The following is a 16,942-nucleotide window of genomic DNA, read 5'->3' as shown; positions in this document are numbered from 1 at the left end:
TAGTATATGACTTCTGTTACAAGCCCGGTTACCGTATTTTGCATCAACTGCAGCTTCCGGATCCACCTTAAGGACACCAACATTTAAAGCATATTGCAGTAATCTTATTTTGAGCCAAAGCTGATAGAAGATACTTTTATCCACCAAAGACACCTATATCTCCAGTTTCAATGCTGAGTCAAGTAACATTTCTGAACTATCTTTAAAAAAAAGAGTCTCATGGCATGGGAACCTCTCAGCCACAAAGCATACATTGTGGTAGGATTCAGATTCAATTTACAAACTCTCACCTAGTCCATCACTAAATCTAGACCTATTCCAAGGCTTGCAGAATCTCACCTGATTGAGATGTTAAAGAGAAACAGGTCTGGGTGTCATGAGTATATGATGGAACCATCTCCATAATGTAACCAAATCTCATGGCCATTCCCAGTGGCTGCAGATAGATGTTTAAAACACTGGAGACAAAATAGTGTTCTGCAATATTAGTCAGAGAAGCAATGAGCACTCCCTAGTATTGCTCTCTTAAAATAACTTTGTAGATGGGGCCAGAGCCACTGATGAACAATGCCTCTGATATGATATCCATCTCATAAAGTTAGCTCTGAAGAATATTGTGGTTACTGGTATCAAAAGGCCACTAAAACTGAACAAGAATGGAGTTGTACTGCTCCATAAGTTCACAGATGACTGTTCCAAAGAACCACACTTACATATACGCATATTGTTCATCATTAAAGTGACAAAAGCTGATTCATTTCCATATCCTAAAAGGCCTCAGTCAATCTGTATTCTCAAAGTGTTTGCAGTAATCCCATCATGACTGTCTTGAAAATGTTCTTCCAAATGGGCATATTTGTGACATGGAGGAAGGTGAATGCCATAGAGTTCTGGGTGAGGTCTCAAGGGGTGAGGTCTCATAGGGGTTTGGGTGAGGTCTTGCACCATTTATTTTTCAAGGGATTGGGAACCCTATACCCACCTAGTCAAACCTTCCTGCCTAGTTAGCCAAAAGGGGTGAGAGAGCACTTAAATTCCAAACATTTCAATGCAAATACCTTGCCCGTCTTCTTAGGCTGCAAAAACAGGAATTAATCCTAACAGAAGGTAGATGAAACATTAGACATCTCCATTGGATCTGCAGTAAATAAGGCATCAAGGAACCAAGTAAGTGACGTTTGATTGCAATCCTGAGAAAAATCTCTTCCTGGACGCCTAATGAGCTGCTACTTACAGATGTCAGGATGGTTTTCTTCCAGATACCAGTTCTTTTCATTAAGCATTTCATGAACTTGTTTCTCTTGCATCATAGGAATGTGTCTACGCATGTGCCTAGGCTTGATTTATATATGCAGTAGAATGAGACAATAGAATTCTGAGGTAGTAGAATGATCTGCTTTACATCAGCTCACTGGGGGCAGATGCAGTTTTGGCATCACATTTAAAATGACTGCACTACACCAAACAAGCAAAAAAAAAAAAAAAAGGGGGGGGGGAGAAGGGAACTGGAAGATTATGAGGAAAGGTGTTTCCTGATGTGCTAGTTTCCTGCTTGCAGGATGGTTTTTTTTTAAAAAAAAAATACAGATCACCTTTTTGAATGCTCTTGTATCACTAGTCTGTTCTGCTTCCTCATAACCACCATAATCTGATGCGTGGATAGACCTCCCCCCAGGTTCAGATGAGCACAGTCTTTCACTGTATACATAATATATATAATATATCAGATGGACACCACAAGAGGGCAGAATTTGAGGAGATAATGCCACTTCACTCTTACATAGGGCTTAATCCAATAAAGTGCATACAACACGAAGTGGGGGGCACCCACACTTTTAAAAAATGCATCTTACTTTGGTTTAGGGGGAAAAGCCATCACAGAACATTTGCATGGTTGTTTGGGAGGAGCACATATGAAGAGCATGCACAGTGGAATAGAGATATGTGTGTTTTACACATTATAGTTATATATTTTGTTTTACATGCAAAGTCTGTATCTCTATAAGCAAATTGTAAAATATAAACCTTGAGTATTTGATTCTTTGTTTAAGATCTGAAGTCGCTAGCAGGTGATGTCTGATTTCTTTGGCTGTTTCTGGAATGAGCCAGATAAAAAAAATACCTTTTGACCTCCCTGCTATGGAGTTCTGCCCTTCATGTGAGTGGAATTTTCTTAGATATTACCTGGCAAGTTGTTTGCATGAACTTCTCTTCTGGTACCTTCTAAGTATAAGTTCAAGCCAGGAGGGGGCACCGGTGTGTCTGTTTGAAAAGAGATGTCTTGCTTTTTCCTCATGGTATTTTGGTAGAACTATTCCCTCCAACTAACCAAGTTTCTTGCTGTGGCAGACAATGGCAGGATGAAGCTCTACACAAGAGGAATAAAACCAGAAGATCAGTATCCTTTGTGAGCAATAGACCAGATCCTAAGCTGCAGCGACTTGAATGAGTAATAAAGATATCAGTGTGTATTTGTCAAAGGCGAAGAAAACCTCTCCATTGTGTACACAGCGCTGTAATTTCAGTGAATTATGCATAGACTGAATTAGGAGTTTTAATTGCTAATCATCTCCCAACAGGATTAGCAATGTTGTCTATTAATTACCTGTGGAGCCCCTGTGTTTTGCTAAGGCAGGAGTAACAAAGCAGCATAAATGGCTACATACGTGGCAATAAATTAACTACCCAAAACCACTTGATGGAACTCCAGGGACATCTTGACAGTGGCACTGATTGGTGGGGAGGGGCTTTAAATACACTATATTTGAAAAATTGAGAGTTTGCTATGCAGGAGGGCTGCAGGTGCTATTTGTAAGAGTCCCCTAGCTGTGTCATGGTGTGATGACTTAGAACTGAACATTCTTTTTGTTTGATTATCCATTCCTTGTTTTTCCTTGAAATAGATACTTCAGAAGAATACTCTTTCATAAACATCTTTATATTTGTGAATCATGGAAGATCCAGGATGGATAAAAGAAATAACAACTATGAAATTCTCTACCACAAGAAGTGATAGCCGCCAGCTTAGATGACCCTTAACTGAGCACTAGACAAATTTCTGGAGGATAAGGTTATTAGTGGACACCAGCCATGATGAGTCTGTATACTGTGCAGTACCAGAGACTTTTTGCCTCTGTGGAGGATAGTTGTGGATGACCATGAGTGGGAGTGTGGTATGATATCCTCCTTGTGGACTTACTGTTTATCCACTATGTAAACAGACTGCTGGACTCAACAGGCATTTGGTCTGATGCAACATTGTGGTTCTTACATTTTTAAGTTGTACATCTTGGAAATGAAGGCCTTATGTTTATTGACCTGAGAGTCATTTATGTCATGGGTATGGCAACATAACAAGGGAGCTCATATTTTGTATTCTGTAATGACTTGTTTTTAGCAAACCTAAATATCCTGGAGGCACCAGATACTGTCTGATCTTAAAAGCCCGGCAGGGTCAGATCTGGTTAGTACTTGTAAAGGAGAATGCTAGGGAATACTGGGCACTAGGCTCTATTCAAAGAAAGGCAATGGTAAGCTGCTTCGGGTCCCATATGGGAGAAAAGTGGAGTATAAAGCAAGCAAACAAACCAACCTACTCTGTGAGGTCACAATTGGCATCCATAGTTTTTTGTGGGTTTTTCGGGCAATGTGGCCATGTTCCAGAAGAGTTTTATTTTTTAACTTTTCCCAGCATCTGTGGCTGGCATCTTCAGAGAATGCTGGCATGAAAATGACTGGGGTATATATACACTGTGTGACCTTTGGTTGGAAGGAAGTGATTTATATGCTAATCTGTGTGTTCTTCTGTGTCGAATGGCAAGGCCTCAGGGTGTCTGTTTCATTAACGATCCATTGTCTGCTGGGAAATTGCCTGACCTTGGGTGGTGTTTATTTGCATGTTTTGATTTTTGATTTTTGGTGGTTTTGAGGACTGGTAGCCAAACCTTGTTTACTTTAAGGGTTTCTTCTTTCCTGTTGAAGTTGTCCTGGTGTTCGCTGGTTCCAATGGCTTGCCATCCTCTCTAATCTGCGTCCTCTTTAATATAGTCCAAACCTAGGGAATATAGAAGGTCCTATCCAAATAGAAGACTTAGGCTGGATCCGTACTGCAGAAATAATTCAGGTTGACACCAATTTAATTGCCATGGTTTGATGTTATGAAATTCTGGGAATTGTAGTTTTGTGAGACATTGAGCTTTCTGTGTCAGAGAATTCTTGTTCTACAATAAGCTACCATTCCCAGAATTCCATAGCATTGAGCCATGTCAGTTAAAGTGGTGTCAACCTGGATTATTTCTCCAGTGCAGATACAGCCCTGATACCTGTAGCTTTGGTGTAAGATAGATCAATGTCAAGGGAAAGTAATAAACTCTCTTCAGTTTTTCATTAGACTTTGTAGTTCTCATCATTTGTTCACTGGAGAGAACAAGTCATGCTGGATCAATCAAAGTGGCAATCTAGATAACCTTGCTCACTGTGTGATCTTAGCAGAACTTGGAAAATATTCTTTTTTGGCTAGAACTCCAAGTGACCAGGCCGGCTGGAGGATTCTGGGAACTGTAGCCCAAAAATAACATTTCTTCTTCGTGGTCTCTGCGAATCACACAATGGGTTATTTCTGCGCATGCGCAGCAAACTGGGAAACTTCTAGAATCTCTGGGCAGAAAGTCATGTAGCTTTCTGTAGACTCTTGCAACTTTTTGGCGGTAGCCCCGCCCATCCCGTATATAAGGCCCCTGGTGGCCCGCTCCTCTTCAGTTCCTTCATTCCGCCGCGTTTGCAGCTCGAGGAACTTTGCTCTAGCAGCTCATAGAATCTCTATACTGACTGACCATTACTGGCTACCGAACTTGGACTGGACCTCACTATTCTTCGATTACGATTTGGACACCGTCGACTCTGTTCCGCTGAACACTGGTAACGGATATTCTTGCCCCAATGGCTTCCTTTAAGCAGTGCGCCAAATGTGGGGTCAAGATTCCAATGTCCGATGGGCATGACAAATGCGTCCTCTGCCTTGGCGAGGGCCACATTACAGGGTCCTGCAGACATTGCAAGGCGATGACCGCCCAAGCCCTGAAGAACAGGGACCAAAAGCTTAACGCCTCCCTGTATGACAAGGTTTTTCGCCCCGCTCCGGCCGAAGCCCAAGCGTCCACGTCGGACACTGCCAAAGCCAAGCCCGACAAGGCTCCTAAGAGGGCTCACGGTGATAAGCAAAAGCCCACTAAGGCCAAGGAAAGGCGAGAATCGAGGAGGGCCAGGTCAGCCTCCCCGCCGCCAAAGACCAGGCGAAGAGGACCCCCAAGCACCATCTCAGTGCCCCCAGCAGAACCGCGGCCCGTAGCAACCCCTATACCTGAGTCCGCTTCTGTTTCGGCGCCTCCACCCTTGGAGCCGAGAGTGCTTATCTCCTCCAACTTGGCTGTCCATGATAAGGATTTGGACATAGTCCAACTGGGCGACTCTTCCGAGTCTGAGGGTGAGATTCCAGACTCGGACATCCCACCATCTCCACAAAGACAAAGGCAACTCCCTCGCTCACCGTCCCGTTCTCCACAGAGACAAAGACAACTCCCTCGATCACCGTCCCGTTCTGTACGAGACAGAGTCTCACCACTCCGGAGAGATCGAGGCGTTCTGGGAACTGAGGCAGACGAGGCCCTGGACAGGGATCGCCGTGATCGTTCCCCACTGGATGGAGACCCACCGGACAGTGATCTCTTTGACACCTACCCGGATCTGATGTACGACCGTCACACTGGACAATATTTGTTGCCGGTGGATGTGGGTCACCTACGTCGTAATATCCCTAGCCAAAGAGGAGTGAGGCCTCGCTTGCCACAACTAAGAGCCTCTCACTCCAGGATTTCGGAACAGGACAGACGTCCGTCTCTCAGTAGAGAAGACCGGGAAAGACGCCGTTCCCCTGGTAGAGAAGCCTCTCCTGTATACCGTACGGAGAGCAGATCTCGCTCCGCATCACGTTCCCGTTCGGCTTCCCCGTTTCTTCAGATCGTAGAAGACCAAACCCTGGCCTTCAGTGAACCAGATGCCCCATCGCCATCTGACGACGTCCGTTCCTTTTCCGATAGAGTCATCCGGATGGCTGACACCTTGAAGTTAGAGGTCGCCCACCCCGAAGAGGACGCCCTCGACCTGGTGGAGCGCAGGATCCACGGCTGTGCCCCTGCACCACCTTCTCTGGCCTTTCTACCTTCCTTAGAGAAGGTTGCCAGACGATCCTGGGATGCCCCGGCAACCATTGCCTCCACCTCCAGGAAGATAGAGAACCTCTACAGGGTCACTCCATCTGGACCCACGTGGCTGTTCAATCATCCTAAACCTAACTCAGCCATCGTCGAAGGTTCTCAGACTTCCTTCGCCGCCCGGCCTTCTTCTTCCCCAGTGGATAAAGAGAGTAGGAAGATCGACGGCCTGGCAAAAAAGTTCTATGCCTCTGCTGCATTGGACATTAAGATTGCTAATTATGCAGCATGCATGGGAGCTTACGTCCAGTTGTTAATGGAAAGAATGGACCCTGTCATCAATGAGCTCCCGGACGACAAAAAGAGAATTATGACCGCCATTCGCAATGAGGTCCATCTGGTTGGTGGTCAACAAATCATATCAGCACGTCACTCTACGGATTGCGCTTCAAAAATCCTCTCTGGATCGGTGGCCCTCCGTCGGTATGCTTGGCTACGCTCGTCGGATCTGACCCCACAGGCCAAATCAGCCATAGAAGATATGCCATTTGACAATTCTGGCTTATTTAATAAGGAGACCGACGAGAAGCTGAGCTTCCGCTACAGAATGAAGACAGCTGCCAAGAAACATGGCATGTCGGCCTCTGCTTCCAGACCATCCAGACAACGCTACTCGGGCCAGAAGAGCTGGTTCCACCATGGGCAGCAACGGTTCCACCAGCCCGAACGCCAGTTCCAGCCTCAGGACCAGAGCCACCAAGGAGGACGTCCCAGATCTCCATCACATCAGGACCGTCGTCAGCCATCCCAAGGCCGTTATCAGCAAGGCTACAAGAAAAAAGACACGCGAGGCAAGAAGAAGTTCTGAAACCCTTCTGCGCACTTCGTCCCCCCTCTTGCTAACACCTTAAGGCCCTTCATTAACACCTGGGCCTCTATTACCTCTGACTCTTGGGTTCTCAAAATAGTCCGAGAGGGTTATGCCCTAGAGTTTTCCGAACTCCCTGTCACCGGAGCCGTTATTACCACCATCCCTTCGGACACCCTTCTCAACGAAGTGCGCTCCCTTTTGGACAAGGATGCCATCGAACCTGTCCATCCCTCCGGCAGACACTGCTGCTTTTTTTCAAAATACTTTATTGTCCCTAAGAAACCGGATGGGCTTAGACCCATCTTGGATTTACGAGCACTGAACTCCTTTTTGGTTTATAGACGTTTTAGAATGATAACTCTTGCCTCTATTCTGCCACTCTTGCAGAAGGACGCCTGGTTTGCCACGCTGGACCTAAAGGACGCCTATTTCCATGTCGGCATAAGGGACGACCACCGCAGATTCCTTGCTTTTGCAGTGGGATCGGACGCCTACCAGTACAAAGTCCTTCCTTTTGGTCTATCTTCAGCCCCAAGAGTTTTTACGAAATGCATGGCTCCTGTCGTCGCCTTCCTTCGCCAGAAGGGAATTATAGTCTTCCCTTACCTAGACGATTGGCTATTCACCGCCCCGTCACGGGAGGACTTGACACGCCACATGGACTTTGCCCAGGACCTATTGTCATCACTGGGTCTCCGGGTCAATCAAGACAAGTCAAACCTGACCCCGACCAAGCGGATAGAGTTCATAGGCACAGCCCTGGACTCGGAGACAGGCAAGGCCTACCTTCCACGATCCAGGTTCCTAACCCTTTCATCGGCGGTACGGGCCTGCCTCAGTCGCAGACATCTTCCAGCCCGTGTGATACAAGTTGCAATGGGTCACTTGGCGTCAACTACCTTTGTTACGCTATGGGCAAGGCTAAGACTCAGACCGGTACAGTCCTGGTTCCTTTCCGTCTTCGATCCCGTAAAGGACCATCCCGACAAAACACTCACCATCCCAAGGAAAGTACAGAACTCATTACGTTGGTGGCTCCAACCAGACAACGTCTGTTCAGGCATGCCGTTTGCCCTTCCACAACCAGATATTACGCTGACAACGGACGCGTCTCTGCAAGGTTGGGGCGCCCATACATTGGGATTGACTGTCAAGGACAAATGGACCTCCATGGAATCAAGTCTCCACATCAATGCGTTGGAGATGCTGGCGGTGGAGAAAGCACTCAGGGCATTCCAAAGCCTTCTCTCCGACAAGGTGGTGCTTCTCTTAACAGACAACACAACCACCATGTACTACCTCAACAAACAGGGAGGTACCAAATCAAAAACTCTCTTAGATATCACTCTCCGGATCTGGGACTGGTGCATCCAACACAAGATTTTGCTCCAGTGCATCCACCTTCCAGGCGACGACAACGAACTTGCGGACCAGCTAAGCAGATCCCAGACAACATGCCACGAATGAAGATTACACCCAGAAGTAGTCTCCCTTCTTTTTCATCGATGGGGCACGCCAGAGGTGGACTTATTCGCCTCCCCCGACAATGCCCATCTGAACAGGTACTGCTCACGGGCGCGTGTAGCTGATGCTCTGGGAAACGCGTTCCAGTTTCAATGGACAGGTTGCCTTCTTTACGCATTTCCCCCCTTCCCACTGATCACCAGGGTGCTGGCAAAAATAGGGATGGACTCATCAGATGTGATAATCATCACCCCATGGTGGCCGAGACAGCCGTGGTTTGCCCCCCTTCTACAGCGAGCCCAAGACCACCTTCGCCTGAAATACCGGCCCGACTTGCTCTCGCTTCACAACGGCCAAGTCCACCATCCCGAGATGCAGTCCCTCCCATTGGTGGCATGGAGGATTCGATCCTGAGCTTGCTTCCATCCGGAGTACAGGACATAATCAAGGCAGTTCAAAGGCCGTCTACCCGGAGATCCTATGCCTACAAATGGGACAAGTTCCTTTCCTTCCTACAAACCAGGGAAGTCCCACCATCCCGTGTCTCCATCCCTGTAGTCCTGGACTTTCTATTGACACTGACTGAAGCAGGTCTCTCTTTGAGTTCCATAAAGTGTTACCTGTCTGCCATCTCGTCCCACTATTTGCTGCAGGACAAGCCTTCCTTGTTTCGGGACCCGCTTATAAAGAGGTTCCTTAAAGGATTTAATAACTTACACCCACCGGCTCTTGATCCTCCCCCACAGTGGAGTTGAGACACTGTTCTGACTTATCTAGCTTCTAAACCTTTTGAACCCTTAGCTACCACTGACTTAAGACTCCTAACTTGGAAGACAGCCTTCCTGGTAGCTATCACATCAGCTCGTCGGGCTGGTGAACTATGTGCCCTCAGGGTAGACCAACCCTTTCTCCGTTTTCACAAGGACAAAGTGGTTCTCCGTACAGACATTACCTTTTTGCCAAAGGTGGTATCTGCCTTTCATATCAACCAGGATATTGTTTTACCGACTCTGGCTCCTAATCCGACCACGGACTCTGAGCGCCAGCTCCATGCCCTAGATGTTAGAAGGGCACTGGCGTTCTACTTGGACAGAACAGCTGCTTCCAGGCATTCGGAGAGACTCTTTGTGTGTTACTCTGAAGCCAAAAGAGGGCTACCGGTTTCACTGCAGAGATTTTCCAAGTGGGTGGCCAACACCATCTGTCTCTGCTATGAACTGGCTGGTAAGCCCCTGCCTGGTCGGGTTAGAGCCCATTCAACTAGGGCGGTAGCAGCATCCTCGGCTTTCTTGACGGGGATCTCACTCGAGGATGTATGCAGGGCTGCTGTTTGGTCCCAGCCATTGACATTTATAAAACATTACAGGCTGGACGCCAGGGCCAGACAGGACGCAGCCTTTGGGAGGGCAGTGTTACTCTCTGCCATGCATTGAGTTGTTGCGCTGTTAATAAATAACACAGTTGTTTGGTTTACATACTTTATTGTTTATCTCAATTATTGGTTATTGACACTCCCTCCTCCACTGACTACAGCTCGCTAGTCTAACCCATTGTGTGATTCGCAGAGACCACGAAGAAGAAGGACAGGTTGCTCACCTGTAACTGTGTTTCTTCGAGTGGTCATCTGCGAATTCACACAAACCCGCCCATCCATCCCCTCAGTGTCTGCTCAATTGACTACGCTTGTTGCCGCACTGATTAGCGGCTCATTCGGAACTGAAGAGGAGCGGGCCACCAGGGGCCTTATATATGGGATGGGCGGGGCTACCGCCAAAAAGTTGCAAGAGTCTGCAGAAAGCTACATGACTTTCTGCCCAGAGATTCTAGAAGTTTCTGAGTTTGCTGCGCATGCGCAGAAATAACCCATTGTGTGAATTCGCAGATGACCACTCGAAGAAACACAGTTACAGGTGAGCAACCTGTCCTTCTGCTCTGTGTTCTGAAATGCTTCATATATGCTTCTAAGCATGTAAGTTCCATTAAGCTGTCATGGATAACAACTGTTGATATACCTATTACTCACCAGATTTCTTTAACCCTTCAAAAAAGCCATCTAAGCTACTTGCCCACTACATCCTTTGGCATAAACATCTCTTAAATTAGTTATGCTTTGTGAAAAGTTGTATTTCCTTTTGTTTTCATTAAGTTACCTTGGGGTTTGGTTCCCAGATCCCCCTGTATAACAAAATCCGTGTATGCTCAAGTCCCATTAATAGTAAAATATAATGACATAGGAAAATGTTGTCCCTTATAAAAAATGGAAAATCAAGGTTTGATATTTGAAATTTTTACTTTTTTGGAACATTTTCAAACTGTGTATGCTTGAATCCGTGTATAACAGATCTGTGTATAAAAAGGGCTGACTGTATGTGGTGAGGAGAAGAATCTTCATAAGTAAGTTTGTGAAGCTCTGTCATAGCTCCATTTAGTCATCCTTTTTTTGAAACTAAAAAGGCTGCAAATTAATGCAGAGTGTGTATCTGAGCTTGATTGTTTTGACTGCTGGTTTCTTTTCTTACGATACCTAAATAGGTTGATCAAATTTAGTGGGTATGGCCACTTTCCTAATAGCTTCCAAATTAAGATCAACTTTTTTAATTCTGTCTGACTGCTTGTTTTTTTTCAGTGAATTGTGTTCAGTATGCATACAGTTAGGATATTTTTGCCTTAGCTTGTATGCTTTTGCCCTATTTATTTTGAATTTGATCTGTCATTTTCTGGTAGCTTTCTTAGTTTGTTTCTGCAAAAATTACACATTTGGGCTCCTCTTATGTTTGGAAAGACCACCACCCTGAATATATTGCTGTCTACAAACTTGGTTACATCATTGCTCACCTCTGACTCTACATCATTCAAATAGCACTAGTTCTGCTAGAGATTCTTTTAGAAGGCACCACTGTTTACTTTCAATCATTAGGGAATCGATCCATTTATTCCTGCTGCTTCTGTTCTTTACCAGTTTCTGACCCATAAGATCTGTTCTTTTTATTCTTTAAATGTTAACATATATTTGGAAAGCTGAAGTAAGAGACTTCTGTCAAATGCTTTGTGAAAGTCCAAGTACATAAAGTCTACTAAATCACCCCTATCCACATAGTACTTGACATTCTCAAAGTATTCTAAAAGACTGGTGAAGCAGAAACCATGCTGAGGTTCTCACTGAGGCTTTCTCTTCTATGTGTCTAACAGTACTAATGGTGATAAATGCATTCTTTTGGTTTACATGGGACATCAGTTATGCTTACATATGGTTAACATCTTGGACTCCACCTCCTCCTTTTTCTTTAATGTGTTACATTTGGTATTCCCCTATTCTCTGGTAAGGTGTCTATTTTTAATGACAGATCATATTTTGTTTTGTTTTGATCAAAAGCTTTCTGAAGGAGTAGGGTAATGGAAGAACATGAAATACAATGCATGCTGTGTAGAGAGAGCTTGTTAAAATTTTGTAAAATTTATTTGCTTTGTTTCTGTCCTAGAAGAATGTGGCATTCAGCGTACCAGCGGTGCGGATGTTGTGGGTGTGTTTGCATTAGTAGTCAAAAGGAGGAACATGAAAACTTGTATCATTTTAAAATTCTCTAGTGAGTAATTTACATGTATAAATAGAAGGGAAATAGGCGTGCATCCCCCAATAAATACCACAGTGATTTCAACAGTATTTTGCTCAGCATGTTGTCATATTCCTCTGAGAACCTTTTGGAAGATGCAGGGAAAATTCGAGGAGTCCTGTATTCCATTTATGATAGTTATTTTTGGCCATAGGTTTTTCCTCTGGTTCTTAATGATGAGGATTTAAGAAAAGAAGTCTTTGGCTATGTGTCCATAATGTCCAAAGCTGGTTGGTTAAGCCTCAGTGGTTTTGCTAAGCATGGCATGACAGTAGTTCTATATATCTTTGGAAGCATGACTGAAGTCTTCACAGACTCACTTGCCCTAATGTTCATGGCCAGAACTTGGCGTAATGCTCTCCTCCATTGTAACAACTCCCGTGTACCACCTTGGCTGTTAGCATTTCCTAGTTTTAGTTTAATTTTATAGGGAAAAGGATATCTGCCAGCTCTGTCAAAATCCCATTCTGCTTGTTTCTTGGAGAACAGGCACATAAGGGACCTGGTAGTGATGTATTCTCCTCTGGATTGACATGATCTCATCTGGGAACAATAGCTTGCACGGCAGTCTAACTCCTGAGTATTGCTAAGCTTTGTGTAATTAATATCATACAATGGCACAGCTGTTGCAATACCTTTTGATGGAGAAGATAGGTAGCTGTCAAATCACAATTATTACAGTGTTTGGGGGCCCTAAAATTTTATCCAGCTGTTTCCAGGTTAGTGTTGCTGCCCTATATTACACAATTAAACACTTGCCTCTTCCTTCATATTCCCCTCTGTGAACTAGTCTAGAATCTTCATTTATCCTCATTTATTTTGTGCCTTCCACAAAAAATGTTCTCCTTCCTCAGACATTTGTATGTTTTGCTTGGTGTGACCAAACCGGGGCTTGGGAGGAGCGCATGTTTTTCAGAGTGTTCACATACTTGAGCAATTAAAGGATGTGGCTGTAGAAGAGCTTATAGCTTAATCTAACAAATGTGGAGCAAATGGTTTCCCTTTCTTTTCTTGTCCTTGCAAATACCATAGGATTGAAGTATTGAAGCAGCAGGAGACAAACTTTAATGTTTTCACTAGGCCCAGTAGAAGGAAGTCTCTGGGAGCTTCAGGTCAAAGTAACAGTGGAACGGAAGAACAATGGCTGTCACAGAACTAGCTATCCCGAGTAAAACTCTCCTTGCTCTGGTATGGGATGAATGAGATAAAAAATGGATGAAACTGTGCTGTACTCATGAGATGTCCTGCTTGAGCCTTGTCTGCAAAAAGAAAATTACATCCCCTATTGGGATATTGTATTAGAAAGCTAGGCTTTGGGGCATATGAAGCTTTGATACCCAGAAGCAATGGGTATGTTGGTTAACCACAATTTGATTTAACAGTATTACACTCAGAACATGGCTAGCTTCCATATCTAAACACTGAGATTTGTACTATAGTTTTCACCCCATGGCCAAATTCCTTAGGGCTAGTGGCTGTGGCAGCTGGTGGCTTTCATGCCTGTGGCATGGTAAATCCACTCCAGGTTTCAGTTTGAGCTTTAAAGGAGTTGTCGAAGGTGTTAAACCCTGTCTTCAAAATATATTCTGAATAGCACCTTGAAAGTTCAGGCTGAAACCCAGAGTACATTCACTGTCCCTATGGTATGGGACTCACCACCTATCGCTGGCTGGTGGGTCTTAAGCCAAAGTAAAAATAGCACAGGTGGGACGAATACTTTAATTACCACACCTTCCTTCCCCAACAAATAAATACGTCCGAGAGTGTCAAGCAAACAGAAAAGAACACATTGTTTGGTTAATAGCTTCATTGCTCTTAGCAGATGTAAAGCTTAGAACAGAGTACAGTGTGCCCACGTCATACGTGGGCGTATTATACGCTGCTTTCAGCATATGCTGAAAGCAGTGCTGCTTCTTCCAGCGCCATGTACCAGAAGAAACAATGGCACACATGCGGTGCCGCACCCCACCACGAGCATGAACCCCATTACTTGTAATGGGGCTCGAGCATACACACTTTTTGTTTTACGCGGGGTGGTGGTCCTGTAATGGATCCCCCACATAAAACAAGGGCGCACTGTACAAGAAGCTGAATGGTCCTCCGTATTTAATGGGACTTGAGCATCCAATGGTTTTTGTTATCCATGGGAGGTACTGGAACCAAACCGCAGCTGATACGAAGGCCCACTGTACCAGTGTTGTTAAGTTTTAGGGTTCATTGTACACAGGACCTGTCAATGTAAATTGCAGTTTATTATAATGGCATTGCCTAGTCGAGGAACAAAATTGTTAATGAAATGGAACTCCATACAACACCTTTATATAACTCCTTGGGTGCCAGTCATCTGTTTTAGAAGTGATCAGCCTAAGATTGAGGTGCAAGGTAAATTGTCTCTGCATGCCAGTGTATAATCAGTGGATGAAAAAAAGAAAACAAAAACAAAGCATCAGAAGTCATAGAGGTTCTGGGGCAAAGTTCTTTTGTATTGGTAGAATATAGAAAAAAAATTAATACATTTTTATATTAATGAGGAAGGCATGTCTTTCTAACTCTGGAGCTGAAGAAAAGAACACAGAATGTATGACAGAAGCCAAGTTTTAATTTGAAAATGTATATAGCCCTCAGGATGTGGAGAAAAATCTGAAAAGGTCGAAGTGTGTTTGATAAAGACTTTAGTACCCTTGATTTTTGAGAGGAGTGTTAGGGAGAGTGAAGGGTGTGGTTTATTCACTCTATCCATAAAACATATTCTGTTCATATGGGCTTGTTTCCTTTTTGTGCCTGCTAATATATTTGTTATCTTTTGTGTTCCCATTTGCATGCACTTAAGATGGAGTACTTTGCCCCGTGTGGGCGGCATGTTCATGAGTGAGTTACTGACAATGTTGCTTATGGTGAATGGCATTTGTATACAATTTGTGTACAATAAATCAAATCTGATTGCTTGCTAGTAGAAGTAGTCAACTAACATTTGCATAATGTCATTTTTTGTCATTATGTTTATAACAAATGTGGAGAATTTGGCACCCTGGGTTATGGAATTTGTAATAAATGAAGATCATTGTCCACAGCAAGTCAAAAGCCTCTGAACAAAATTACTACAGACAGAAGAGAAAATTTGAGAGAAGGAAGTGTGAATCTTTTTTTTGCAGAATACAAAGTAGAGTACTGGATAGATGGGCAGGATAGATCCTTGTGGGCTTCCTGAGAAATCATCCTAACTTTTGATAGAGAGGGCTTCAAAGTAGTTTATAACTTGGAATAACAGCTGTCAGCTCTTTTGTTGGAATACTGAGCCACCCTCTTGATGTGTAATTCTCTAAAATATTTATTTCATTCCTTTTTCTAGGCATACAGCTTTGCCATGGGAAGCTGGCCGAAGAATGGACTCTTAGACATGAACAAAGGCCTGAACCTACAGCACATAGGAAGGCCTCACAGTGGGATAGGTTAGTAATATGTCTCATTTCTCTACTCATCTTTCTGTTTTCTGTCTGCAGGAGTGGGCAAAGTGCAACTTGCTGTTCTCTTGTGGCCATCCAGAGCCACCAGTTCAGCACTCCCGTGCCCTTTGCATGCTGCACAGCCCAGAATTTCCCACTCAGATGTTCAGTTGTACTTGAATATATTCTCATATGCACCTTCCATCTTGTGCAGGTTTCAAACATCTTCCCCAGACCTGTTGTACAACCTGGGAGAATAATTTTCAAAACCTGACCACTTCTGTTTTTTTTTTTTTTTTTAACGGTCTTGAAGCACTAAAATGGATCCTCCCCCCAGGTTCCTCTTAAGTGCCTCTTAAGAGTAAGTTTTGGGAGTAGGTTTTTTCAGAGACTTGGGGACGGTTCCCAAAAGGAGAGGTCAGTCTCTGTGATGGCTGTGGTTCTCCCTGGAAGTTCCTCTTCCTTCCCCCAAGCCTGGGCATTTGGTGAACATTATGACATAATATAATATAATATAAATATAATAATAAAATTTTATTTGTATTTCCCACCTCTCCCGACGGATCGAAGCAGGATTACAATCAATAAATTCCATACAACAATAATTCCAATAACAGTTATCTAAAATCACAATATAAAACAGTGTGTTATCCAAAAATGTTACAGTGCAATATTAAAATATATCATTACATTCTGGGTAGAGTTTTCTTCAATTCTCTATAGAGTCATGAGGTAAAGTTTATAATAATAATAATAATAATAATAATAATAATAATAATAATAATTGTTTATTTATAGACCGCTTTTCCTAAGATCAAAGCGGTGTACAGCATTATCTTCCAATCTTTATAGACGATCAGGGGGTGCTTCCACCAGATGTTATACCAGACTATCCCTTAATTTGCTCCAATTTTCTAATCCATGTTTATGCTTAGTTTGATGTGTTTGACCATATCCATATCACCTTGTGAACTGGGCAGCTTTGAGATCTGGATTTTTCTTATTTTTGCTCCATGTAGCTTGCAGAGGATATAGTCCTGTAAAATTTTTTGCATTATGTGTTAAAATTCTTATGGTACAGCCACAGCAGATATGGGTCAATGTATATCTGTGTTTCTGATTGTCATATGTACTGACAAATAGCCATCGGGTTTGTCCAACAGTGAATGGCATATAGGGCCAGTCCTAGAAAAATATGAGAAATGCCACTGGAATATTTCTGGATATTTCTGCTTGTTCTGTACATAAACCCTCTGAATGTCTGACTTGTATGAATATCTTTCTTTTTCTACTGCCAAGAATGGCCCCTCATTGCATTATCTCCTCTTGTTGCTGCTGTACATT

General features: G+C 43.8%; 1 protein-coding gene across 3 annotated transcripts in view; it reads left to right on the top strand.

Moving 5' to 3' along the window:
• ERI3 (ERI1 exoribonuclease family member 3) overlaps window positions 1-16,942 on the top strand; it is a 322,133-nt gene that overhangs the window by 197,530 nt on the left and 107,661 nt on the right. For all 3 annotated transcript variants that reach the window (XM_089514989.1, XM_089514990.1, XM_089514988.1), the window contains one exon: window positions 15,505-15,604. In XM_089514989.1, the coding sequence (XP_089371115.1) occupies window positions 15,505-15,604 (100 nt within the window). The remainder of the gene's footprint in view (window positions 1-15,504; window positions 15,605-16,942) is intronic.

This window comes from Sceloporus occidentalis, unplaced genomic scaffold (assembly GCF_023333645.1).
Source record: "Sceloporus occidentalis isolate IW3139 unplaced genomic scaffold, rSceOcc1.0.p SCAF_3, whole genome shotgun sequence".
NCBI lineage: Eukaryota > Metazoa > Chordata > Lepidosauria > Squamata > Phrynosomatidae > Sceloporus > Sceloporus occidentalis.
This window is presented reverse-complemented; position numbering and strand designations above follow the sequence as displayed.